This window comes from Wasmannia auropunctata, unplaced genomic scaffold (assembly GCF_000956235.1).
Source record: "Wasmannia auropunctata unplaced genomic scaffold, wasmannia.A_1.0 LD334208.1, whole genome shotgun sequence".
NCBI classification, from domain to species: Eukaryota; Metazoa; Arthropoda; class Insecta; order Hymenoptera; family Formicidae; genus Wasmannia; species Wasmannia auropunctata.
The window spans coordinates 610,016-636,731 of record NW_012028682.1 but is presented as its reverse complement, the minus strand read 5'-3'; the positions used below and the strand labels follow the sequence as shown (position 1 = coordinate 636,731).

General features: G+C 42.1%; 3 protein-coding genes across 5 annotated transcripts; 2 read left to right on the top strand and 1 right to left on the bottom strand.

Moving 5' to 3' along the window:
- The first annotated feature begins 7,385 nt into the window (after positions 1-7,385).
- LOC105459141 (malate dehydrogenase, mitochondrial) lies at positions 7,386-10,784 on the top strand. Its single transcript, XM_011704916.1, has 5 exons — positions 7,386-7,672; positions 8,566-8,781; positions 8,963-9,235; positions 9,588-9,917; positions 10,243-10,784. The coding sequence occupies exons 1-5, from the start codon at positions 7,598-7,600 to the stop codon at positions 10,369-10,371; spliced, it is 1,023 nt and encodes a 340-aa protein (XP_011703218.1). The 5' UTR covers positions 7,386-7,597; the 3' UTR covers positions 10,372-10,784.
- A 97-nt stretch (positions 10,785-10,881) lies between these two features.
- Positions 10,882-16,119, top strand: LOC105459140. 2 transcript variants are annotated; one of them, XM_011704914.1, is made up of 5 exons: positions 10,882-12,942; positions 13,231-13,404; positions 13,584-13,739; positions 13,898-14,503; positions 15,000-16,119. In XM_011704914.1, exons 1-5 carry the CDS (start codon positions 11,305-11,307, stop codon positions 15,342-15,344), a joined length of 2,919 nt encoding a protein of 972 aa, XP_011703216.1. In that variant the 5' UTR covers positions 10,882-11,304; the 3' UTR covers positions 15,345-16,119. The 2 variants fall into 2 exon arrangements, with proteins under 2 accessions (XP_011703216.1, XP_011703217.1); XM_011704915.1 differs by lacking the exon at positions 13,231-13,404.
- A 1,120-nt stretch (positions 16,120-17,239) lies between these two features.
- On the bottom strand, positions 17,240-26,252 carry LOC105459138 (14-3-3 protein epsilon). 2 transcript variants are annotated; one of them, XM_011704913.1, is made up of 5 exons: positions 25,930-26,252; positions 20,529-20,835; positions 19,966-20,309; positions 18,825-18,891; positions 17,240-18,738 (listed from the first exon to the last, which is right to left on the bottom strand). In XM_011704913.1, exons 1-4 carry the CDS (start codon positions 25,991-25,993, stop codon positions 18,836-18,838), a joined length of 771 nt encoding a protein of 256 aa, XP_011703215.1. In that variant the 5' UTR covers positions 25,994-26,252; the 3' UTR covers positions 17,240-18,738; positions 18,825-18,835. The 2 variants fall into 2 exon arrangements, with proteins under 2 accessions (XP_011703215.1, XP_011703214.1); XM_011704912.1 differs by having other exon boundaries at positions 17,240-18,891; positions 25,930-26,251.
- Positions 26,253-26,716: the final 464 nt, after the last annotated feature.

Sequence of the window (26,716 nt, the reverse complement as noted above, 5' to 3'; positions counted from 1 at the left end):
CGTTACGAAGAAATTGAAAAACTGATTTGCATTTGTTTCTTGACATTTTACAAAGTATTCGTGACGGCGAACTATTCTCTATTATTTAATCACTTTAACAACTTGTATAATTGGTTTGCGAATTTAATGCTGTTCGACTGTAAATTAATACTTGCGACGAGTGATGATTCTTTAACGACGTGACATGCGGGCTGCTGAAGAATTCATTCCCTTGTTTCAAACGCAAAACTTAAAGCCAAAGAACACGGCAGCGTGAATGAACGAATACCAGATAGGTCGGTCGAGGAAATGAATTTGCTCGCGTAATTAGATCGTATCGTAAAGCGCGCTTCTACGGCTGCTGGATTTCTACGACGCGATACATAATTTTTTTTTTATGCGGCCTGGCATGGAACGCTCATCAAATCGGAAGTAGACCGAGGCGGGACCTCAAAACACTATTGTTTAATATGTCTAAATTAAAATTGAAAGATATTACAGATATTATACTGGCAATGAGGAACAATGGATTATCTCTTTTTGCCTTCAAATTTTTTATAAAAGATGTGATAATCTTAAGTTGTGTTTTATCGGTAGGTGAATTTTGTCTGTTACTTAACAAAATTACATAAATACGCGCAACGAGAAAAAAATGTCTTCTTATTTCTTGGTGGAATAATACGTTTCCGTAATCGCTAAAAGTATCTGTATATTGAAGATCGTCTGCAGTCCGTTTTGTGCCAGGCTTCACCGCATTCTGTAAGTTTAACGGTAGTTGATTCTTTAATTCCGCGATAAAACGCAAGGGAGACCCGAAAGCAGGAAGACAGGAGATTTATTCTCGATAACTGCAGAAAGAAAGAATGCGGTTCGTTGCCACAGATGAAACTAAGGAGCGAACGGTTAATTTTGCAGCTAGGCAGAGAGGCGAGAAGTATGATAAAATCGGATAACGTGAGTAACTTTGAATAGATCCTAATCGGGCGATGTGACATCACAAAACGGCCATTGTTGTGCATAACCGACTGTTTATTTATTAAATTATTAATTGCTAAGATAAAATTGTAAGACTAGAGATAACGAATATTTTAATACAGCATGTTTGTCAATAGACGTATTTCTGATATAAAATTGAAATTATTTTTTTTTTAACAAAAGTGGAAGATGTCGATATTTTCTGTAGCATAAATGATTAAGAAAAGAGAATTTATTAAAAAGTCTCTGTTTAGAGAATTTATTAATCGTTAATTAATTTGAAATGAATTTTAAACTTAATATTTTCATAGGTAAAAACAAAAAGTTTGTCCCGGTCACCAAATACGTCTATTGGCAAATATATATATATATGAGTATACATAATATCGTTATCAAATCGTTATAAGATTACTAATGTTGGAATTTATTAGAATCAGTGTAATTTTTACCTTATTGAAAGAAAGCTACGAAAAGTGGCTTGACGAGAGAAAATTGTGCTTCCATTTTTCATGATCTTTGATAATCGGGACATAATTATTGACGCGTAAAATTTTGTAAATATTTGTGACTAGTACACAAGAGAGTATATCTTTTTTTATCTGATAACCGTACAATTAAGGCGTTGCTGGTTTTATATGAGCAGAGATTTAATTAGGATTAAGCGTTGGTTTACGTTCTACGTAACCGGTCTTGTTCCGCAAGACATTTTGTTATGCATATATTATATATATTTATACACCCATGTTCGACTGTTCTAATGATATTAGGGTGGTTATGGCGAGTAGACGTGGTAATAATCGTAGTTGAGGCTGTTCTCAAAGCACGCCGGAAAATTGGCAAGAGAACAATGCTGTCGAAAATTGCTGCGTGGTCTGACGACAGATTAATATGGATTACAGACGGTAATTAGAAAGTTTAATATATCTATTTCACACGTGAACTGAGATAAGCCTCGACGAAAGCAATAATATTATTATTAACGATAATTATATATATATATATATATATATATATATATATATAATATATATACACGTATATATATTTTCTTACGCCAACATTTTTTGCTGCCGATATTCGGAGCGAATTACTAACACAAAGCAGACAAAAATAAAAAAGAATAAAAAATTTTAAACACGTGTTCAATATTTGTCCCTCGTCTTGTAGACTCCTGAAATTTGCGCTTGTATCATCCGCAATCCTTGGAACTTTCGTTACGCCAACGTTAAAATAACGGAACGCATTTTTTTTCAACATATTAAGAATTGCCCGACAGAGGAGGCGAAAGCGACAAGGTGAAAGTCTTTTGGACGAATTTCTAATCGTCGCCGATGTTGAGAACCGATCAATAAGCGAATGAATCACTCTATCTAAATTCTGCGCACGCAAAACGCGCGCGTGCGTCTTCAACAACTCATTAAGAAAATAGATCCTTTTGACATAATTGATGATTCAAAGAATACTTTTCGAATCTCTTATAAATAATATATTAATAATAATATATTATAATATATTATCTTAAAAACAATATTTCTCTCTCTTGAAATATTCTACAAAGGAGCGGCTTTATTTTGACATCTTTGCGCATTGATAAAGGTATAACGCATTTATGCACTTGATTTCGCGTGAAATCGAACAAGGGCGAGTATTTTCGCAAATCAAATTGATTATTAATCTCTCGTACATAGAATTCTCTTTAATATCACAAGTTTCGCGAGTAAAACACGTATGTATGAACTTCGTCCGACTGCTCGTCGATAACCGCGACGGGGGAGTGTATTTACTCTTGAGAGCTTTCCTCCGGAGGGAGCGATCCGGCCGGTGAGCCGGGCATTCCAATTTCAGGATCGACGTCTCTGGCGGCGCGAGGAAGAAGGGAACGCGGCCGAGAAGAAGGCGAGAATCTCGCCGCCATAAAGATTCGTATCGCTCTGGAAACGTCGAGGAGGAGCGCGAAGAGGCGTGCTCTTTCTCTCTCTCTACCCTTTCTTTCCTTGCACCCTCTCGTGCGCTCGGGCGAGTGGGCGTCCCTTTTCGAGATTTACGACGATTTAATCGCGCAATTAATCTAACACCTTGTTGCAACAACACTTCGCGCCGGAACGGCGGCGGGGAAGTAAAAATTTCGAGCGCGCAAAGGGGGGGAGAAATCGGGGCCCGCTTCGATCTATCGCGGTCGGTATCGCGGGGTCGGCGGAGGAGCTCCAGGTTTAACCACGTGTTAAAGGGGAGTAACGAGCAACACGCAGCGCGGTGGAGAGAAACGGGGGAGGGCGGGGGAGCAAAGGGCGAGGGAGAAGAGATAGCCGCGGTTTCATGGCGCGCGCGGTGCAATCATAAACGCCGCGAAGGACCGCGTATCGTTGGACCGCGATAAATGAGTCCCCGCAGTTTTATCGGGCCGCGCGCCTGCATTGTTTCGCGAAGCGGTGTAATTCGAGAGAGCGCGGATAAGTATCGCCTGGAATATGAAAATCGCTCGGTACCGATATATTACGATTTTCTCTTGTATGTGTAAAACAAAATACGCTACGAAGGATGATTCTAAAGATGTATTAACAGCAAACAAATCAAACGAAGCTGAATACGTGAAAAATTTAATTATAGCGTTAATAAAATAAAACTTGTCAATTATTTATAGCAGATGAATAACGCGATTATAAATTTACGTAATTAAGAACTGAGTTTCTAAAAGTGTTATACATATACCTTAATCTTGCCTAAAGAAAAATCGTAACATGTTACAATCATCACATATATTATAGAAGGATACATAATTCAAAGTTACACAAGAATCCAATATTGAAAAATGCATAAATAATTGACAATAAAGCTGTAATACAATATACACAGTTATATAAAAAGCAGCAGTTGTATCATAAATTCGCGCAATTTACGTAAATTCAATTCCATCCGACACGATCGTCGAACGCAAGACGTATATATAATTCGTCTTGTGAGATCCTCCAGGCTGTTGTTCTCGGCGACGTACAGACGGCGAGGACACCCCCGCAAACGGTTCGCGCTCGCTCTGTGTGTACGACCAAGGACAACAACATTCTCCGCAAAACTAATTGCCAGGTAAATATATACGAACAACGAGCGGCAGCGCGCGCGCACGTTTGTGTGCGTGCAGCGTTGCGGACGACACACGCGGGGGCCTCCACGGGGCCCCGTTGTCTATACGTCGGAATTTATTGCGCTTGCCCGGAGCGGCCGATAGCGGAGTGGGAGAGACACGGGAGGAGAGAAGAGAGAAAGAGTTCTCTCTCGGGCTCTCGTATACGAGAGCGCGTAATTTATGCTCTCATTATGCAACAACCGAGATTCATTACGGGCGACACGCGTTGTCTCGCGGATTCGGAGATCTCGATCTCGCGACGGACGATCCCGCGATGGGAGCGAAGGTGTCGAGACGGCGCAGCCGGGAAGGTCATGCCCTTTCGATGCGCTCGCGAAATCGGGGTGACCATCCTGCGCGCGATTTAGACATCGCAGAGAAACAAATCACAGCTGAGGGAAAGAATTTTACGTGAATTTTATTTTCAAAACAAAAAGCTTGCGTGTAATTTATTCTTTGAGATATTAAAAATTTATAATTTAAATTTGCTTCCTTTTTTCATGTGATGTACATATATAATTGTTCGATGCAAATGGTGAACTCACTTTCAAGCACGCGAATTTTGCGTTTGTTTATTAAATCGTGAAATTGCAATATAAATATAAATGCCGAGTTTTTTTTTCAATGTCTGAATTCTTTAATTATATGAGAGATGTTCTACAAGAAAATATGCGTGCCAGATTAAGTAAAATGCTATAAAAATAAAAATTCAAAAGAGAAGTATATACATCGAAATATCTGGCATTTTCTCAACATTATTATCTGTATTTACTGTAGCTATTACGTAAGGAAATATGAGTAAGTGACGCATTTACAATTGCGCTTAGACGATTTAATATATCAATTAGGACTGTTTTAATTTGCGAAAAAGATGGATATATCGAAGCTATAGAGCGAGAAGTGCGTGTGCCCCGTTGCGCCCCTTGACCTGCTTTATCGCAGAGGATCGAGGCGGGTGGGAAGGAAGCGCAAAACCGGCGGGGGCTCGCAGGGGGTGGGTACCCCGCCCAGGCACCGCGTTGCATCGCGGAAACTATCGGTCGCCCGTAGTGGGCCGCGCTGCGCCTGTAATCTCCGGGGCCCGTAACCGCTCTTCGGCCGGCGACAAAAAACCGGCGGAGAATGAAATACGGATTACAGTGGTTGGGCCGGGGCCGGATAATGGCCGGATAATGATGACCCCGGCGCCGATTGCCCTCCGCTACCACCGCCCGCCGCGGCCCCGCGGATCACATTTTCCCCGCCTTTTTTCCCGTTTCCCTGCCCCTTCTCACCCGCCCCTCGCCCCTCATCGCGCTTCTTTATCGCGTATCGAGATTTCCATACAAAGTTGCGCCCGACGATCGCCCGCCGTAACGCGCGCCCCGATATCCGCGCGGCGTGCAGTTCGCTGCGTTTCTCACGCGCATCGCGCGCATACGCTCGCGAGTGCATCGGCCTCGTACCGGCATTAAAGGAAAAAGAAGGGATCAAAGAATTTCCGTACAGATCGTTCTGAGACTTTAGGTTTCAACGACTCGAGTCAAGAATTCGGTTTACCGAACACGAGGAAAATTTCTAATCTGACAAAATCTTAATTCAAATGATCTAGTTTGGCTCTGTCACAATTGTGCGACAGTCTCAGTTTGAAGTATCAAAACAGCAGCGAGAGATTATTCGGATTGTAAATCACATTTCACAAAATTTATATTTTGCCCTATTATATATGTCTTTCTTTCAAAGAATTTCCGTACAGATTGTTCTGAGACTTTAGATTTCAGCGACTCGAGTCAAGAACTCGATTTACCGAACGCATTACGACAAATCTCTATAATCTAACAAAATTTTCAAATAATCTTTGATTCTATCACAATTGTGTGACAGTCTCAGTTTGAAGTATCAAAATAGCAGCGATGGATTATTTGGATTGTAAATCACATTTCACAAAATATGTTTTTCCTTCTAATTATTACCATGTGCATTTTATACTATTTACATTATTTACGTTATATATTACGTCTGACACTCGTGTAGTTAATTTTTGTCTCCCTTATTATATATGTGTGAAAGGATTAATCTCGTCAATAAATAAATAAACAGACAAATAAATAAATAAAATGACACTCACGCGGCACCGCTTCGACCGACACTTCGATTAATGTGCTCGAGCGTGTTCGCGCGTGATAGCTGTTCAACATATACGTACAAACACATAACGCCGATTGGTACCGATGAAATAAATCAGGCATCGATCGTGAGGGCACGCGGGGGAGGCCGGCGCGCGGACGCTCTCGCTCGTACAGGTGGAATTAATGCACGAAGATTTCCGATATATCGAGAGCGAGCCGTAAGAATAAATCAGTCGCTGTACGGCGAACACGATTCGCCGCGCCGTGAGCGGCGCGCGAAAGCGCGGGCGACGGAATCGGCCGGGTGAATCGCGGCGTAAACGTACCGCGAACACAGGAAAAAAAATTCATAAAACTCGATCGTCCGCTGAAGCAATTCAGTCGAACGATTCATCGCGATGAGGATCTTAAACGAGACGGGTGGTTTAATCGCTGCAACGAGGACTGCACTGGACGCCTTTCGTAACTCACCTTCCCGGAAATGTATCTTGCAGACGCACCGTGGGGCTTATTTCGTTGCGTTAACTCTTCTCGCGCTTCCTTGTCCGTCGCACCCGTTGATCCGCGGCCAGAGATCGTTTGATCCTCGTGAAACCAATCGGCGAGAGAGGTGCCGCTGTGTCGACAACCGCCGTGCGAACGCGAACATAAATCCAAATTAGCGGCAACGTAACGCGCAATTGTATAACGTGCACTCCGATCGACCCTCATCCCTGTCCGCGTCTTCGAATGACAGTAAATCGCGAGGATCTGTCGGCAGTATCGGTCTCGGTTCATCACTCGATATGATAAATCAAGTAAATAATTTATTAACATTTATTAAACCAGTTTATTATAATAAACCAAGTAAATAATTTATTAACATTTATTAAACTTAAATAATTTATTATTATACAGATATATATTTTTATTATAATATAATTATAGCTAATTGTTTATTAGACACTTATGTTAACGATCGAAAATATTATATCAATACTCGATAAAATCAATACTCTTTAATTGCCACCAAGCCTCTAATGATAATTACAAAAATTTACCTAATATCGGTATAATTTTAGCTAGCTTTTATAATTATATATATATAATTATATTTGTAGCTGCAGACAATTTATACTTTGATTTTATAGTAAACAACTAATAATTTATGTAACAGAAAAAGCCTATATATATAATATAAAATAATATAAAACGTACAAATGTGATAAATATTTTTCATTACCGATAGTCTTGAATTTGGAACTTCGCGTTTCCGTCACACGAGGTCTCTGAATTCATTTCCAATGAGAGCGCCACCCACTGTCAGTGAATCCACGCGAAGGTCACGCGAGTGTCTTTGAGATATTATTGGAAGTGTGCTCTCGCCGAAACGATTTTCACGATCATTTGACGTGAAACGTCCACTGCCGTCGACATGCTGCCCCGATTTCTCAGACCTGTTGTAAATGCCACCCAGCAGGGCGCGAAGCGATTATCCACGAGCGCCACGGTAAAGTATCACTAAAGCGAATCACGAGACTATTCAATCTGTTTTCCGTGAATCGGCTGGAAATTAATTAACATTATCATACGTATCGTGCGAGTAGTGTGATATAATATTTTTCGCTATCTTATCCAATATTATTTTATACTTAATGTGCGACACGAATAGCGTATTCAGCAATAAATGCGCTGTTTTTAGTGCTTAAAGTACGTCATCTTTAAAGCGGTATCTTATTTCTCATAAATCTATATTGGCATATGCTTATTTTATACACACATACACGCATATAAATTCACGTATTTTCATATTGCATATAAGCCGCTGGTGATGCCACGTTTGCTTTAATTGCTCCCATGAATCGTTGGTTTATTAAGATAACTTATGAGAATCTCCAACGACCTTTGACAGCACATATGGCGGGAGAGATATTGCTTGTCACCTATCAGTTACGTGAGAATTTAGTATCGTACATATCATTAGACCGCGATGCTGCAATCGTAATCGGAGCACTGTTATGCAACTGCAAATTTTTCGGCTCCAATGCTGACACGTTCAAATTGACACACGTCAAGACGCTTTCGGAAGTTTATTGCGTAAAAAGAACAAATCTGATGTTATATATAATTTTTTTTATGCTGTAAGAGGCAATCCCTTATGAAAATCCTATATAAAAAAGCAAACTGAATAAAATAAATTGGTTAAAATAACATTGAATTTAACAGACTAGAATTGAAGAAATTTTTAAGTATTAATTGCGAATATAATTGTTTTAAAAAATTAACAGAAACTATATATATATATATTACTTCTTTATCTTTTTTAATCACTAGTTTGAATTCTAGACGAATGGCTAATGGCTTTTTCAGAATGCTAATATCCTGATTCTGTTCCTTTCGCAGCGCGATGCAAAAGTCAGTGTCATGGGGGCAAGCGGTGGCATTGGCCAGCCACTGTCTTTACTTCTCAAACAGTCGCCCCTTGTTACGGAATTGTCGCTGTACGATATTGTGAATACACCTGGTGTTGCCGCCGATCTCTCACATATCAATACCCCTGCGAAAGTTAAAGCCTATAATGGTCCGGAGCAACTTAAAGATTCTCTTAAAGGCGCTCAGGTAAGTTATTATAATACAAAAGATTATGTCAGTATACATATATTGATAAATACAGTTTATGCTACAAATATTTAATAGTTACCTTTACAAGTGTTACTTTTTATTCAACTCATTAAATTGAAAATTAATCGATATCGTTTTGAATTTTCATGATTCATTAATGTTTATGCATTACTTTTAGGTTGTTATCATACCTGCGGGCGTTCCACGTAAACCAGGCATGACCCGCGATGATTTGTTCAATACGAATGCCTCTATTGTCCGCGATCTCATCGCTGCGATGGCTGAGGTCGCGCCAAAGGCCTTTGTAGCGATCATCTCGAATCCGGTCAACAGCACAGTGCCAATCGCGAGTGAAGTACTACAGAAGGCGGGTGTCTACGATCCCAATCGTGTATTTGGAGTGACCACTTTGGACATCGTTAGGGCAAACACATTCATCGGGGAAGCGAAGGTATTCAATATAGCGATGTACATAAAATAATAAAGAAAACATCTTTAACTTGTGTTCTCACACAAGCAGAAATTATCTCAGCTTGCAATTGATACACACATATGTTTCGAAACTATAGCAACAGTAATAAAGTAGACTTCATCTGTTTTGCAACTGCAACAAATGCATCTTAATTACAAGTGTCCAGCTTCAGATTGTTCTACATGCAAAGGATTTAAACATGATTATACATAATATGAGAAAGAAGAGATGATACTAAAATTTATTTATTTTTTTTTTGATAATTCCTTTAATAATTCCATATAAATGCAATGAGTAATCAAGAGTAATATCGAAATGCTTGATTTTTCAGGGCCTTGATCCGCTAAAAGTCAACGTCCCAGTGATTGGTGGACATAGCGGAATCACTATTATTCCGTTGATCTCGCAGTGCACACCGTCGGTTTCCTTTCCGGATGATCAGCTGAAGGCGCTCACCGAGAGGATTCAAGAGGCCGGTACCGAGGTCGTTAAAGCTAAGGCAGGAACCGGATCCGCGACTTTGTCTATGGCTTTTGCCGGCGCACGATTCGGTATTTCATTATTGAGAGCGTTGAAAGGAGAAACGGGTATTATCGAGTGCTCATACGTCAGGTCAAGTGTCACTGACGCCAAATACTTTTCCACGCCGATACTTCTGGGTGTAAGTAGAGATACAAAAATAAATGACACCGCAAAATACGTCCGCTGCCATGTATTTCAAAATGATATTCGAACAAAAAATTATCTCTTTGCATTTATCTTCTAATCAGTGTAAAAAAAATAATTTTTTCATTATGCTATCTGTTTTTAAAAGAATGTAACACATTTTAATGATAATATTTAATTATTGTTATAGAATATTTTATAACAAATATAACCAACTTCGAAAATTTACAAGGGGGCCTATTTCAAATAAAGATTGATAAACATGTGTCTTACTCTTCGTACTATGTCATAACAAATAAAAAAATTGTATGAAATTTCAGAAAAATGGACTCGAGAAGAATTTGGGATTAGGTAAACTAAGCGGCTTCGAGCAGAAACTATTGGATGCCGCTATCCCGGAGCTCAAGAAAAATATTCAAAAGGGAGAAGACTTTGTAAATAAGAAGTGAGAGTCTCTGTCAGGCCTAGCTGGATAGAGCGTGATCCATCGAATTACGCGTGAGAGTTGTCAGCCTTCGTTGCACGTCTTGCAATCATGATCAAGCTATCAAACAATCGAAATTTCTTTTTGACCGTAACAAATGCAAACGTTCGCGCGAAGCGCGAATATATCTTCCATTTGCCCTGATCTGCTGAAATGCATGTAAACGTATAGAATCGTGAAACAAATTATTGAACATTATATATTACAACCGAAGTATGTATTATAAAATGAGAGATGTAGAAATTACGGAGAAAAATTAAATCTACTACTAGTAAGGTATAAAATAAGGAATAAAATAATAGGACTTTGACAATATCCACTTAAGCAAATCCTTGTACAATGTAGCAAAAAATTAACGAATAAAACTCTTTTAACTAACGAATAAAGCTCTTTTAACTAAACGTAAGAAACTTTCTTTTTTATCAAATCTTTATATTTGTTTTCATGAATTAAATTTAAATTCAAATTTTTTTCGAATTATAGTTCGAATTACTGAGTCGAATTACAGTACGATTTGCCTGTGTATTGTGACTTTGACAATTAAATTTTATAAATTTACTTTTCTATTTTAAACGATAGACTATATTCAATAAATCAGGAAATAAACGTAGCGATATAACGAATTTAACTTTAGATTTATACGCGCATGTCGGAAAGCTATATGTATGTATCATTTGTAAACACCAAATCACAATAATACACAAGTAGACAACCTTGAGGTAGGCAGTAACAGATTCTCAGGCGTACAGGTAACAGTAATTCTGTCGGCAATTCGTGCGAAGGTGCAGTGTGATAAACGCGTTTTGAAGCCAAATTAAAATGCAACTTTAATAGAGTGCAAATAGATATTTAATTAATCGCGAGCTCATCTTGTATTAGTGATTATTTGGGCATAAGTATGACGAGACGCAGACTGCACAAACGATCGCGGAAGAGGGCCAAGTTTCACAAGGTGCAGGAGTTCCTTCGGAAGAATGTTCGATCGAAACTCTTTGATTCGAGAAATGAAGACAAAAAAACTACAAGCAACGTGTCGTACGCGCGTCAACGTTCTCCGGAATCGGTGCTGTTCGAATCGCCACGCCCGGACCCGCTCTACAACGAGCTCAGTCCAGAGATCATTCCCAAGCCTTCTCGAACGAGGTCGGTGAACTTAAAAAATTATCCAGAAATCGACGACGGGATCGCCGCGCGGATGATCAACCAATCGAGTCCGATCTCGTCCAAGGGTCGCGAGCCGGAGCTTCCGATGTACGATTTTAAGCACGATACCAAAAGTGTAAATGATTTTTCTAATTTAGGAGACTCCGAGGAACGCGAGCGAAACGCTGCCAAATCGATCGTCGACGACCCGTTTGATCTCGCGGACAGCTCATTCAGTTTATCGTCCTTGAGCAATGAGGCAAACAACAACGCGAATAGAACGGCCGATGTAACGCACGATGAGAGATCCTTATCGAATACCGTCGACAAAGCGGTCTGTCGAAAAAATATCTCGGGGTTAGTGATATCTCGTCCCAACACTCCCAACTTGGAATTCCTGCAATCGCGCGACGATACATACACTTCCGCAAATGTGGGTCCGCCGGGGTCCGCAAATTTCGCCGAAAAACGATCCTCCGGAGTGAGGTCGAATCAACGGAAAAATTGCTATATATTTAAAACGACGGACGATTATTTATTGGACAAGACGATTTCGATAAATGATAATCTCGTGCACGAGGCGATGAACAGTTATCTGGACGAACAATCGTCGACGATCATCGCCAGCAAATTGGGAAGGGATCGTGTCTCAGAATTCCCCGCGCATTTTGAGATCGACGAGCGAAGAGAGCTCGCCAGATCGTCGGTCCGCAGATCCGTCGATGGACCTGACGACGGATCGCGAGACAATCTCGACAAGAATAAGAGAAGAACGTCGTCGAGCGACAACAAAAAATTCGACGTCGCGCTCGAGAAAATTGGCGAACGTTTGACGGCGAACTGGCGCGAGTTCCGGAAGATCTTCGCGTATCTGCGGCGGACGGAGAAAAGGACTCGCAACGAGGACGCAGCCGAACGCGGCGAGTTCTTGTTACACAGATACAGACGACTCCCCTACGCCTCCGTCTCGACATTGTCCCTGCCCGCGTCCGTGCTTTCCTCATCTTCGCCGTTGCCTGCAAAGAGGTACAATCACGATGAGTCTGGCCGCGAGTGCGGAAAATCGAAATGGGAGGAAGCTGAGAAGAGTGGAATTCCGCTGGAATCCACGACGCCTCGCATCGGATTGATGAAACATTGCCGCCGAACGACCTTGACATTTGAGGACGAGAACGAAGGGGAGGCGGCCAGGCACCGGAAACCGGCAACTCGAGCGGATATCACGAATCCACTTTCGAAAGAGAAAAAGGAGAGCGCGGAACGTTCGTTTCCATTAGATCTATTAACGTTCTGCGATGAAACGCAGCATCAAGACAGCCGCATCCCGGAATCAACGATCACCTCGGACATTGAACTATCTGATCGCGAGGGTTGCAGCGACTCCTTGCAAAAAGTATATACCCTGCAAAAAGTTTTATTCGTCATATTATTTGTAATATGAGTATTATAAAGTATTTCTCGCTCGTAACGTGTCGTAATTCAATATAATGTGCATGGAGGAAAAATAGAATCTGACATGAGGAATATACTTTATATCAAAAGTGCCATGTATTTTTACTTTTCCGGTTCTTGATTTTGAGTTACTGCGCGTATTGCACTCAATACGAATGTATGTGCACTTTATACAAATTTGCCCACACGATAATTTAAAATTTCTTTCTGTGTGTTTTCCAATAATCAGATAGATTATCATTGGAATGGCACTCAGGAGCATCAAGCGCCCGAAAATGTTGCAACGCTTCGAGCCCCTCGCAGCCACGTGTCTCGACGAAGAAACATTTCCCGCACGATAGTCACGTGGTTGATCGCTATCTGCATTTGGCTGATAAAGAAATTGCTGCATCTCGTAAATGTCGTAAGTTTCTTGGAATTTGTTCAAAATAAAGATTCACGTTTCCTCACTGCAGCCATATTGAATTACAGCCGAATCTATTTTTAACATTGAAATCAAACGAATTCCGTACTTTTAGCACGTAGAAAATAAAAGCATAGAAATAGTTTTTTTATAAATAACTTGATACCAATTTTTTTCAGAATTATAAGAAGCTATGGCAGAAATTGATCATCTCGCCTTCGTCGAGTTTTTGGGCAAAGAAATCCGATCATCTGATGGAAACAATGCGTTCTGAAAAGAAAATATTACATGCCATGTCGGAGAAAATGATGAGACTTTCGGAAGATTTCGTCCAGGTAAAATTACAAATTTTTCAAATTTATTATTTACTCTATGAAGCTGAATATGCTCTTGCTTTTATAAGATAATCATATTATTTTTTAAATATAAGTGTAATAAATATTTACGTGTATTTAAAAATCTGTATATTAATATTATATATTCTTGGTCCTAGATACGAACGAACATCGAAGCCACTCTTAATGCTCTGACAGCCGAGATGAACGCCTTTCGTGAAACTGGTAAAAAAATGACGGATGATAATATGGCATTGCTGCAGGAGCTGAAGAAATTGCGTGATACGTTAGAGGAAGTTCGAATGAAATCTTTGCAACCGGTTCTTTTACCTTCTTCGGGTTCTACAACTTCCCCTGTTTCACCTCCGCTTCCACCTCCACCTTCACCTCCACCACTCCCTCTTCCTCCTCCTCCACCGCTACCATCTTTGGTATTTCCTCCGCTGCCGCCGCCACCACCACCATCACCACCGCCACCGCCACCACCGCCACCACCACCGCCACCGCTACCTCTTTCATTTCCTCCAAAAGCATATACTTCGGAATCAGCATCATCAATACCACCCCCGCCCCCTCTCCTCCCTTCGACTTCTTTGCAATCTTCAATGCCATTGATACAACCGACAACTCCCAACAATAGCAGAAGTAACAAGAACAGGACACCCACAAGAAAGTGTTCCACGCCATTGTTCAACAGGCCTAGCATCACCGTCGAGGACTTATTGAAAGTCACTTTGAGAAAGGCTCCACAAAACATTCACAAAGTACTATCCAAATTCTGCAGAAATAGATAAGATTGCATCATGATAAAATCGTGAATATAAATTCCCGAGAATGATTGTCTTCGATTTTTAATTTCTGAATCACACGAGAATTAAACTGAAGTTATAGGCTAATGTGAAATTCATATAAGATCGGATCAGAAAGTTATATATAGCATCCTCCATTAAAAAATATATATATATAATCCAAAATCTTTAGAAGTTATAAAAATAATTAAATCGAAAATAATCATGTCGAGAGAAATTAAAATATTAAACTTTAAGTATAATGCGAAAGAAAATTGTTTTTTTGTTTCAATCCTTGTTAAAAAATTAATGTGTGCAGCGTATGACAAATTACGTTCTTTTTAATTAATTTTGAATTTCTTAGCAATTCGACATTTTCTTATTAACATTTAATGACTGAGAATTAATATTGAAATAACGGAAAAAAGTATTGAAATATTAAAAATAAATTATTCTATTTCATACATTTCAGGAAAACAGACGAAACACTGTACCAGCCTCAAAAGGTCCAGTCGTGTCCTTGGAAATGTTGCGCAACGTAAAGCTAAAATCTGCGAAGCGTAGACCTAATGATCAAACTGGAAAATCGCCCAGAAACGGCCGAGTCGTTAAAGGCCGAACCGCGTCGAATATCACTCTCTCGCCGATCTTGACCGGATCGGAGGATAATTTGGAGCGGATCCTGCGGCGAGTTGATCTGAATAGACCAAGGAGATTATTATCTGGCTCAAGTAGCTTTCGCGAACGCGATTTTACGAAAGAAACGCAATATCAGTCGTTAGAAACACTGTCGTATAGCAAATCCACGTTTGAATAACTGCAGTGTCAAATATATGTATTGTGACATCGGAAACAAGAAATTTACATGAAATTTTTAAAAGAAAAAACTATACGTTAAAATAATTTCTCGTCTTGCATATCATAAACATATTAGATATGTCAGATTTATGACATTTTATAAAAATTTAAAAATATAATTTAAAAGGATTTTTTTATTTTATTAAAGAAAAATTAGAAAAAAATTAATTTATAACGATATATGCAAGGAAAAGAAATTGAATTCTCACTTCTGATGTCATTATCTAATTGACTGCAATAAAAGATGATTAAAAGCTTAAAAAATTTAAATTATGTTAACACAGACGTATGACATATTCGTCATCTAAAATTAAAATACCTAATTTATATTCAAATATTTAATATTAATGTTTAACAGACGAGCTCAAAGCTCTTTTCGCTGCGCAATTTTTCTGTAACTGGCTGGCCGAAAATTTAAATTGATCTTTTTAATAAAACTGTGACCAAGGCATAGATTTGTAATTACTTTATTTGTAGCTTTCATGTGTGTGGTTTTACAGAAAAAAAGATTGTATCCGGTGTATTCGCATCGATTGTAATACAGAGCGTAAGAACGCATGCGGATCCAAGAATGTAAAATCAATTCCTCCGAACGATGATGAAAAAAGCATTGCGCACTGTTATTTGTTCATAGCGATCAGTAATGTATCGAAACCAATGAAATCGAACAGATCCAATGGTGGTTTGAAATTTACATAGTTTGTCGAAATGATCCAGATGGTCTCTGATTAATGTTTCACGATAATGTAATAAACCGGTAATGTATTGCCCGGTCGAGCTAATAATTCATCGGCGTTCAGAGATCGCTACCATCCATTCGTTGCCACCTGACGCGGTTCTTTATTTTTTTTCTTTTTACTTTTATGTAGCTAAATTCCTTAAAACACTTTGTCGCACAGATACATGCTATGTACTTGAGAAATATATTTATATATTTATATATATGCGCGTGCGTTTTACAGCCTACGACGGCATCCGCCTCGCTCCGCAGTTCTTAATTTAGAGCTCTGTTTACCTTGCACACAGTTTTCGCGCGATTTAATCTTCTCGATTATAATCGACTCGATCATATCATATACTCGAGCTATTGATGTTACTACCCGAGTCACTATCGGATGATCCCGCGCATCGAAATTATTTCTTCGTTTCTTTCTGTCCTTCTCTTTTTAGCCTACTTATTACGGTTCTTACAATTACATTCGCAAATATACTTACTTACTTTACGAGAGCCGGTTGATATTATTTTGAATTAATTCTCATAACGTGTGTCATTTTTAACATGATTATCAATTTTATCGTTACAATACCTAAATACAGGAGCACGATGGACACCAATTATTTTTCTGCATTTTCGTCTTCCTCGCGGAGAGGTTGCGATCCGCGTTATTTCTCGCCGGATTATGCTTTTCTTGTTGTTGCCGAACGCCTTGCTTCTCTCTGCTGCGTTTAAATTCGGCATCTCCCCTCCGTCACGTTATCAGCGAGAAAACTGAGTGAGCTTTAAATGGATTTTGGTAGTTCTAGCTATATAATAAGTAGATAAGTTTAATGCGTAAAATGGTCAATAACTAGCTAAGCTTACCTCATCGATCTGAAGAAAGGATACTTTTCACTGTAAATCTCTACGATCCCGATAGACTCCTCATTATACAAGAACAATGGAATGTCTCAACGTAAAAATCGATGGAATGGCTCGTCGATGAATCGGCGAATGGATAATTACAAATACTGATTCCGACTATCGTCCATCCGGAAGGGAAAGACGAGGATAGAGAAATATGAATATATTTATAATATATATATATAATATATATAGAGCGTAAATTGCGTGTGTAAATGTGCGGGTGGAAAAAGTCGGGGTACAGTCATTTATTCTGTTCTTATACCACAGCAATCGATATTTAGTTTACACAACGGGCGTATGAAAACGTACAACCACATTACAGACTAGCTAGATAGTTACTTTGTTTGCTGTGAGTAACGTAACGCGCTAAAAAGGCTCACCTACGATAACGTAATCTTTTTCATTTTCCCCCTTCTTTCTTTCTTTTTTTTCACCTTTTTTTTCTATCACGCTGCTGCTCATCGAGCTGACGCGATGGGACGCACTCGCCTCGGAAGAGATGCGTGAAAGGATCGGAAATCGAGAGATTTCGCCGTCAGAGAATGATTCGATGACATACGACGCTTTACCGCTTCTCGCTCACACGTTACAGAGCTCCTTCGCGACGCGGTCTCCATACGAAAGCTCACAAAATCAGGCGTTATTGCATTTGACGAGGTACAGAGTGGGGTGGGGGAAGGGGAGAGAGGGTGTAATCGAAGTAAGCACATTCTCTTCTCCTCAGCTCGGCTCTATGCCAAGAATCCATGCATTTAAAATTTTTCTTTTCGGCTATCTATAACATTACAATCATATAGGATCCTGTCGGAAGTACATATCTTATTACAGGGTACAAGCTCGAAAGCGAGGTCTGTCTTGACAAACAACTGACAAGGAGGGCGCCGCCGTTATTTCCGTAAAGAGAGAGAGAGAGAGAAAAAGAGAGAGAAAGAGGAGAGCACGGGGAGAGAAAGAGAGGAGACACGCGCGAATTATCTTCAAAATAAATCGATTTACACGCACACGCTAACAAACACCGTAATAATTATAGTGCGCGCGGGATGAAGTCGTGCGCGCGATAAAAAAAGAAACGAGGAACGAAAAGGGGAAGATTGGAGGAGAACTCCAGGTGGTGGAGATGTAAGAAACGGACAAACATGTAAATATATCCCGGTATATTGATGTCATGCAATCCATACGCGCCTTTTTGTTCCTCTTTCACTATTGTTAAAACATAGGACACATAATTCGTTCTCATTCACCGTGGATGGAAATAAAATCTGAATTGCCGAGGCTAAATACCGACCGGCGCCGGCATCGACGTCGGCTCGACGACGTTCACGACTTCCTCGACGTCGCGTTCGCGCGTAACGTAACTTCAATCGAACGCATGCGAAGTGCAAACACAGCGATTTCCTCTCGATACGCAAAAACGGGGCAATGGAAAAGTGCCTTTCTCCTAAATGCTTTGCAGTCTCACTATTTTACCGCAAGGTGCGTGTCCTTTTGTTTCGTTACTTTCTGCGTGCTCTGTAACTCAATGTGTATATATATATATGTGTACGTAATATAATGCCGAATGAACTGAATGATTTATTTTATTATTAATTTCTGTTGCTGTTGTATTTTGTAGTCACTGCTGCTGTTGCTCTGTTTTGAAGTAACCATACGGTGCGTGCTTTTTTTTTTTTTTAAAGAGGGTCACGCAAATTTCTAAAGATCTCCCCTTCCCACCCCGAACTGCCACCTGCTGAATTGGTTTTTTTTCTTTTGCTTACGAGTTATTTAAGAGTTTTTTCTTGTGTCTCAGTTTTATATGCGCAAGATAACACTCACTACAGCTAGAGTTACGATACGTCCTGGTCTTCCACATCCTGCAGCTGCTCCTTTTGTTCAGCTTCACCTGCGCAACAAAAATACGGATGTTATGTCAGTAAATAATCCAGTTGAACGCACCTAAACAATGCATGTCAAAGTAAATTATGTTTGGCAAGTGAAACAATTTAATGAGATAATTTTAAATAAATTTGTTTTGTGACATTTTTTTTTCCTTTTTAATATAGTCATGATTGTGTAAGAAATATATCGCTCACCATGTACATACATGCTGGGAGGATGAGGACGTTAGGAAAAGGGTATATCTACGTTCAGGCATCGTGGGTATCAACTGCGCTATCATCTTGTTGATCAAACTCGGATTCTGAATTATAAAGTAATGATTCTACGTTCGAAAACCGCATGCACAATTTGTGATTTCTTATAGGTCGAAATAAATTAAAAGTAAGTTTACAACAGAAACAAATACATAAATATGAAACGACAGAAATCCCCAGAATGTCCCATAGATCTTAATTTTAATAACTGTGTTCTGATGAATTCGAAATATCAAATCTTTTCATTTTCTTCAGAGAAAATGTTGAATCATCCATAATACTCATATTGTATTAAAAATTTATATAAAATTAAAAAAAGAATCAACATTTATTGAATAACTATGTATAAGTTTATAGTTTAATAAATTATTCCCCGTATATAAAATTACAAGATTTGTAAAGTTATGTCGCCGATAATTTAAACAATTTTATCAATTATACATTTTTAATTTTCAGTCAAGAATATTCGCCTACTTTATTCTAGCGCAACAAATTCAAAAGTAAAAAGGATCACAGATAAAAGATCTAATAAAAGAGGTAAACAATTTTTTATCGTTTTCTAGAATTCAATAAAAGTTATGTTCATTGAAGAGAAAAAGTTTTGCATCATCTTTTTCCAGTCGCGAGGGAGCACGTAGCTTCTGGGACACCCTAGGTAAAGGTGCGTGAGACGAGAGTAGCCGAGATAAGATCATTCTATGACAAAGCATTCGTCTGCGTGTCGATCGATCGAGAACCAGGTGGAGTATGTCGCACAACGCGTTCTAGCGTAATCAAAACATCCCTCTAGCGATTTTGCCTCGATAAGTAAATGGGACACTAACCGTCTCCTTGCATATCCGACGTCCACAGGGTGAGGTTGTCCCTGAGGAGTTGCATTATGAGGGTGGAATCTTTGTAACTCTCCTCAGACAGCGTGTCCAGTTCGGCGATCGCGTCGTCGAAGGCCGCCTTCGCCAAGCGACATGCTCTGTCAGGGCTGTTGAGGATCTCGTAATAGAACACGGAGAAGTTGAGCGCTAATCCCAGGCGAATGGGATGAGTCGGCGGTAGTTCCGTCATGGCGATATCACTCGCTGCTTTGTATGCCACCAGGGAATTCTCCGCCGCTTCCTTTCTGTCGTTACCGATGGCAAATTCTGCCAAGTAACGATGATAATCACCTTTCCTGAAAGCATATCAACGGTGGATTAATATCAACATATCGTATGCCGAAATATAATACGGTTCAGCCGTTCAACAGAACGTTTCACAACCTATCTTAAGATTATAGTTAATATTAAAATTATGTTAAATAAAATATTTTAAATTTTTTGTTCCAGAATTATAATATGAATAGTGAATGGTTTTATGGACGATTGCACAGAATGTACAAACGGATTCTTACATTTTATAATAGAAGACTTTGGATTCTCCCGTAGAAGCGCACGGTATCAGATGCTTATCCAAGACGCCGAGGATATCGGCGCAAATATCCCTGAGCTCCTTTTCCACTTGAGATCGGTATTGGCGGATCATCTCTAGTTTTCCCTCGGCACCCTTGTTCTCCTCCTTTTGCTCGATGCTCGAGATTATTCTCCAGGAGGCTCTCCTTGCTCCGATCACATTTTTGTACGCTACCGAAAGGAGATTCCTCTCTTCAACGGTGAGTTCTACGTCCAACGAAGCCACCTTCTTCATCGCCTCAACCATTTCTGCAAACAACATCGGCAAACAATATCGTTGATGAAGTTCATCGACTTGTCATATGCTATAAGGTGACTTACTTAAGCATTATATAAAAAATTATAATTAGAATAAATGTAAACTGTACGTATATAAAAGAAACGTCACGTGAAAAGCTATAATTCTCTATGACAAAAACTAATTTCGTTCTATTAAACAAATATTATTTCTTTAAAACAAATACTAATATAATATGCAATAAAAACCATCTTCGGAGTAACGGAAGTCACTTTCTAAGGAACAAAAATACTGTCCTTATATATAGCATCTTGATTTTTCTATCCGTTGATGGTATATAACATTTTTATCTACACGTGACATTTATAATAATCCTTAAATAGCAAAACTGCCGAAGAGATTCTTAGATTATCAAAGTTCCTACGTGAAAATATCACATAAAAATATCCTAACGATTTTATGTGATACAAGTTTTCATTGTCACACAGCAATTCGATCAAATCTGACACGGAACATAAAATTAATCAAATTACTTTTATATTGCACGACTTTCAAGCCTCTTTACCGTGTTTATCCTAGTTCAAATTGTCAAAGGATTACTCGTAAATCCATTGTGGAATGAACTCCGTGCCGCTCGTGAACTTGTTCACTTTTAAATGGCATATGGACGTTTGGCCTATAAAATGTTACGTGCCTATCGCGGATGAAACGATAGCGCGCGGAGTGCCTTTGGAGTAAAGGGGATGAACGCGTCGGTATATATTAATCCGCTGCCCCTTGAACTTTGCACGGAAGTCACTAATACGTATTTATCGGTATATATTCGAGCGATATTCGCTCAGAAGCGTCGTTGCTTTTGGCCTCGAGATGTTTTCACGGAACGTGTTCTCTCTCTCGTGTTTGCCGGCGAGCCTGCCTCTCAGTGGTCCAACCGACGTAGCTTCATCAAGTAAATATATCCAAAAATTCAAATCGAGTAATTGTGAGAAGAAAGAAAAAAAGCCAGAAGGAAATGTCAAATGTATAACAGTAAAACTGTCCTAAGGTCATTAAAGCAAAATAGGATGCAAACTTCGTAACTCGATTTGAAGCTGCAAATTCGCTACTGCAGGAGGACCCCGTATGACACGTGTCTCCTGCGATAACAGCAGCAGGAGACACTTTGGTTAATCTCGTAAACGACATCAAAGATAAGTTATAAATACAAATGTTGACTCAACGTTGATTAAACGTTTGCCTTCTCGATAGCTCGAAGGATAGATCGAAAGAGAGTCGGGAACTTGCTCTCGACTTGAAGCTGATATCCCCATTCAAAAGTATGAGCTTGAATTGAAGAAACTCCCCTGGAGCCGCCGTGCGCGCGCTTGCTCGCACTTTGTGCGCTTAAAATGGCACAAGTGGTACGTCGCCGCTCTCCCAAACCGGGAGAGGGAGGAGGAACCGAAAGAGGGAAGGAGGGGGAGGAGGGTGCGGGAGGCCCGAACTCCGGAAACCCGGAGACCCACAATAATGGCATAATAACGGCAAAGGGAGGAAAGGACATCGTAGATCGATGAGAGGATCAATGCGTCGCGTCGCACGCACCGACGTTACCGACCAAGTGGTGCCTTCAAGTTCACGAGGGGGTGAATGTGACGTAAAGCGGACATTACAATGAACACGATATATACATGTACTTGTGTGCAGCAACGTGCGATAGCAGCCAGATCAATACTTTCCTTCTGCTAACCACCCCTTTCCCCCTTTTCTATCCTCCTCCTCCTCCTCCTCATCCTTCTCCTCTTCTTGCCTCTTCTCTCACCCCTTTACTCACCCTCTCCCGTTTCCCAACTGAACCTACCCTTCTCTCGGTGTCTTTCTCTCTGTTCCTTTCTCCACAGCCACCCTCAAATTTCAACCGTTACTCCTAGCCCTCCGAGACACGTCCTGGGAGAGTCACGTCGTTATACGTTTTATCCTCCCGGGACCGATTATGCCAATATCGAAACGGGGTTAGCTAACGTCGAGCCTGAATTTTTGGGATTATCTCGCGTATCGCGGATAATCAAGATAAGCTAGAGATAAACAGTCGATCCGGAGTCATCAGCTGACAATTGTGTATTCTAACTGTGTCTTTAATTATATGCTTCTGCCTCTTTTACGAGCACTTCTCGTAGAGTGACATAGATGCTGTCTTAAGAAACACGCACGTTTGATTATAATTTTTCACAGAATTTTTCGATGGAGTTAACAAGAAGGAAAGAGAAAACGATACGCTTCGAATAAGCAATTAAAAAAGAATTTCTCTCGGGGACAACACGAGGCGAATCGATTTCCATTCATCGAACTTTCAGCAATTACGCTCGGTATCGAAATTCCAATATTTCATTTTCAAAGGAGATTCCGAAAGAACGATACGATTTTTAAAAGTGGCAAAAACTAAAATTTATAACGACCGTGTTTGATCCAGCTGTGACTTTCGGTCGATTAAAAGTGATTCCATGCTAAAAACAGAATTCGCTAATTGGAGAAATTCCGGAAGAAAAAAAGAATGAATGACTCGCCGCCAATTAGAACGGCATCACGAAAGGAACAAAGATTCGTTAATCAGTGCCACGAGAGTCGCGCGTGAGATCTCTCGATCTTCGTTATATATCGCGCAACAACGGGTGAGACGAAGAAACAAACTAGCTTTAGATCACCGAGTCAAAAAAACATTTTTTTTTAGAATAAAAAAAACATTGCTACATCCGTCACATTTTCTTTTTATATCATTCACTTTTCTATTACGACTTATTATATTTTATTACTTTATTTCTTGAACAAAAGAATCGCAGTAATATCTCTTATTTCTCATCGTTGATAAAATTATCGATATGACAAGCTACTTTTTGCATTACTCAGTGCGTCTCGGTGCGATTAATGCACCTCCCTCTCTCATGATCCGTAAGGTTACGCGCGTTTCGCTGTTAAAGTCGCGCAGGGAACGAACGCATTCTTTCTCTACGCACGGGGGAGGGGGGAGAGAAGAAAGAGGAAAAGAGAGAGAGAGAGAAAAGGAGAAAAGGAAATCGCTAGAACGCAGATGGAAGTACAGCCGGACGCTTCAGGAATTCCCGTCGAGGAAGACACGAGGCGCGCACACCGAAACGTACGGCGTAGGGACGGAGAAATTTGACCATCTCCCCTCCCCCCCCCTTCGCTCTCTTCCCTCACCCACGCCTCGCCAGTACTCCTCGTCGTCGGCCGTCGTGTATCGCCCCGCGGCCCGCGATGCCACGGCACTCGCGCGATCGCCCCTCTCGCCCCTTCGTCTCGTTTCTTCCCTGCCTGCCGCTCGTTCCGGGCGCGCACCACGCGTGTTGCCGTCGCCCCTCGGAGAACGAGAGAGAGATCGCGAATCGGGCGTACATACTTTTTTTTTTATTATATTACCGAAAGATAGCGATAGGAATGACAAGCATCGCGCGGACGCGATCGATACGAACGCTCCGAATCACCGGTGTGTGTGCCGACGCTCGATAATCCCGCACGTCCGCGAGGTCGCGTCGATATCGAGAACGCGAAGAGAGATCGATCGCGAATCGTCGTCGTCGTAAGGCCGCTTCGAAAACCGGCGGCGACTCCGGGACGAGTCGTCAAAGTCCGAAAGAGAAATGCGTGCTCCGTAATTCTCCCATCCCAAGGATCGTCCCACGTTACGCCTAACCTGGTCCCTGTTGACTCGATGACGGGGAAGGGAGAGGGGATGAAGGGAGAACGGAAGACGTGCGAAAGGATCGAAAGAGTCGGCAAAAGCGATATCCGGCGTGTACGCCGCATCCGTTCGAGGTCCATTTTACCTGACGGCTTCGCGTTTAAAGCGGACCCTTTCGGTTACGCGGACTCGCCTCACTTTTTTCTCGCGCGCAGGGAAAAGGAGCTGCAAAATGTTGGGAGAAAACCAAAGCGAGTCCGTGATCTGCGAACCGTGCAGATTGTGGACCTCTTTACACGATTCTCGCGTCGAACCCGATTACGAGAAGATGGGAAGACAAGGACGTAGGTCGTTCTCTCTTTCTCTCTCGGTCGATCGAGTCCCGGTCGGTGATTTCTTGGTACGTTCAAGGCCAGATGCCACGAGTGGAACACGCGAGTTACTGCGTGTACCTGCTCGGCCCGTAGTAGCAGACCCGCCGGTGATTAGCGAAGGCGCCTTCGACGTGTCTATGCGTCACGACCGTACGTCTGCCGGTCGAGAGGAACCGAACCTGTCGGCGCTTATCTCGCCCGAGAGAGACGTATAGCTCTCTCGGGCGAGAGGCGCGAGGCGGAGAACCGGGAGCACGCCTAGCAACGCGTGGCCGCCACCGGTGGCGCGTCGTTCCGTCGTTCCCCGAAACGAGGGCCACAGAATCGGCGAGAGAGCGATAAGAGAAACGCGCACGAGAGGATCCTTGTGCGTATCCGCCGCCTCGTCCCGCCTCGTGCCTCCGACTCGCAGCCGAGCTGCCAAGGGGCTCCGGCGAATGAACGGATGGATGGATGGATGGATGGATGGATGGGCGAGCGAACGGGCAGACGGGCGCGGGCCTTGCCGCGCCGGATCGACGTCGCGAATGACACCGAGTCGATATCGCGTTCGGCGCCGCCACAAAGGAATGCATGCCACCGGCTACACGCTGATGGATAACGTCGTAACGATCGGCGGCCCGCCCGCCCTCCCCTCCTCCGCCGAATCACCCGGTCGCGCGGCGAATTTTGACAGATACGACGCGAGAGCGGCCGCCTCGGCGCCACGGATATATACCGTCCGGGAGGTAACGGCGAACGATGGGAAAGGTTATTCGCGGTTGGGAGAAATCTGCCGGGAAGGAGAGGCTCCCCGCGGGGCTACGACGTCGCGAGACGCGACGACGGAAGACCGGAGAATCGAAGCCCCCCGCTGACGCGGGGAGGGCGGCAGAAGCGGGGCCGGAGGGGAGCGGGGGAGGGGGAGAAGAGGAGCCCGTTGACGCGAACGCGCGAGACGCGAATGGATCGCGCGATACGTAGATCGGTTTCGCGTTATACGAACCGGCTAGGCCGTGTCCCCCTTTGCCCCCCTTCCCGCGGCCGCCCCGCCGGAAGGAGAAATATCTACTCACCGTCATAGCGTTCCGCTTGCTCGGCCAGTTTCGCCTTGTAAACGTTGTCCTCCCGTTCCGACATCTCGGATGCACGCGGATCTCACGGGTTAAACGAACAACGAGGGGCCCACGCGGGGGAGAGACGCGCACACGGAATGCCCGTTCGGCAAACGACCGCCCGAAATACGCACAACGAAGCCACACCGCACCACGGAGACGTACAGGCCACTCGCAGGCTCACTGACCAAGATGGCGGCGCCCGCCAACAATCGAAAGCAGTTCCCAGTCTCTCGCGCAGCAGCTCCGCGGATGGACTCCGCTCGCCATGCGCTCGCGCCGTGTATTACTACGCCCGTGACGTCATTGCCTCCGCCGCCGCCGCCGTCGTCGTCCCGACGAACGGAACGAACGGACGGAACGGACCGGTTGACGAGGTGCGCAGGCGCGAGCACGCACGATTCTCCTTTCGACGATTCGTTCCTGACGAATATTCTATTTCTCTCTCTGTCTCTCTAGCTGACGAAAAAGCGAGCCGAAGTCTCGCTCGTATTCAACCGCAAATTCAACAAACTTCGCATACGCGAGTCGCGGGATTATCCGTCGCGCGCCTCCGTTTTCCGGCCGCTCTTTTGTAAAAAAAAAAAAAAAAAACGTCGCCGCAGGAACGAGGAAACGCGGAAACCGGCGGAATGCGAACCGGGAAACCGGGAACGACAAAAGCTCAACAGTCACGCCGACGATTCGCGGCTTTATGTCTTCCTTCGATAACCGGGACGAGCTTTTCCAAAATTTTCGAATAGTCGAT

Coding starts and splice junctions, on each gene's coding strand:
- LOC105459141 (XM_011704916.1), top strand. CDS start 7,598: ATGCTGCCCCGATTTCTCAGACCTGTTGTAAATGCCACCCAGCAGGGC. Junction 7,673..8,565: donor GATTATCCACGAGCGCCACG/GTAAAGTATCAC, acceptor TTCCTTTCGCAG/CGCGATGCAAAAGTCAGTGT. Junction 9,918..10,242: donor CCACGCCGATACTTCTGGGT/GTAAGTAGAGAT, acceptor ATGAAATTTCAG/AAAAATGGACTCGAGAAGAA.
- LOC105459140 (XM_011704914.1), top strand. CDS start 11,305: ATGACGAGACGCAGACTGCACAAACGATCGCGGAAGAGGGCCAAGTTT. Junction 13,405..13,583: donor TGCTGCATCTCGTAAATGTC/GTAAGTTTCTTG, acceptor AATTTTTTTCAG/AATTATAAGAAGCTATGGCA. Junction 13,740..13,897: donor TTTCGGAAGATTTCGTCCAG/GTAAAATTACAA, acceptor TCTTGGTCCTAG/ATACGAACGAACATCGAAGC.
- LOC105459138 (XM_011704913.1), bottom strand. CDS start 25,993: ATGTCGGAACGGGAGGACAACGTTTACAAGGCGAAACTGGCCGAGCAA. Junction 20,836..25,929: donor GCAAGCGGAACGCTATGACG/GTGAGTAGATAT, acceptor TGTTGTTTGCAG/AAATGGTTGAGGCGATGAAG. Junction 18,892..19,965: donor GTCGGATATGCAAGGAGACG/GTTAGTGTCCCA, acceptor TTTGTTGCGCAG/GTGAAGCTGAACAAAAGGAG.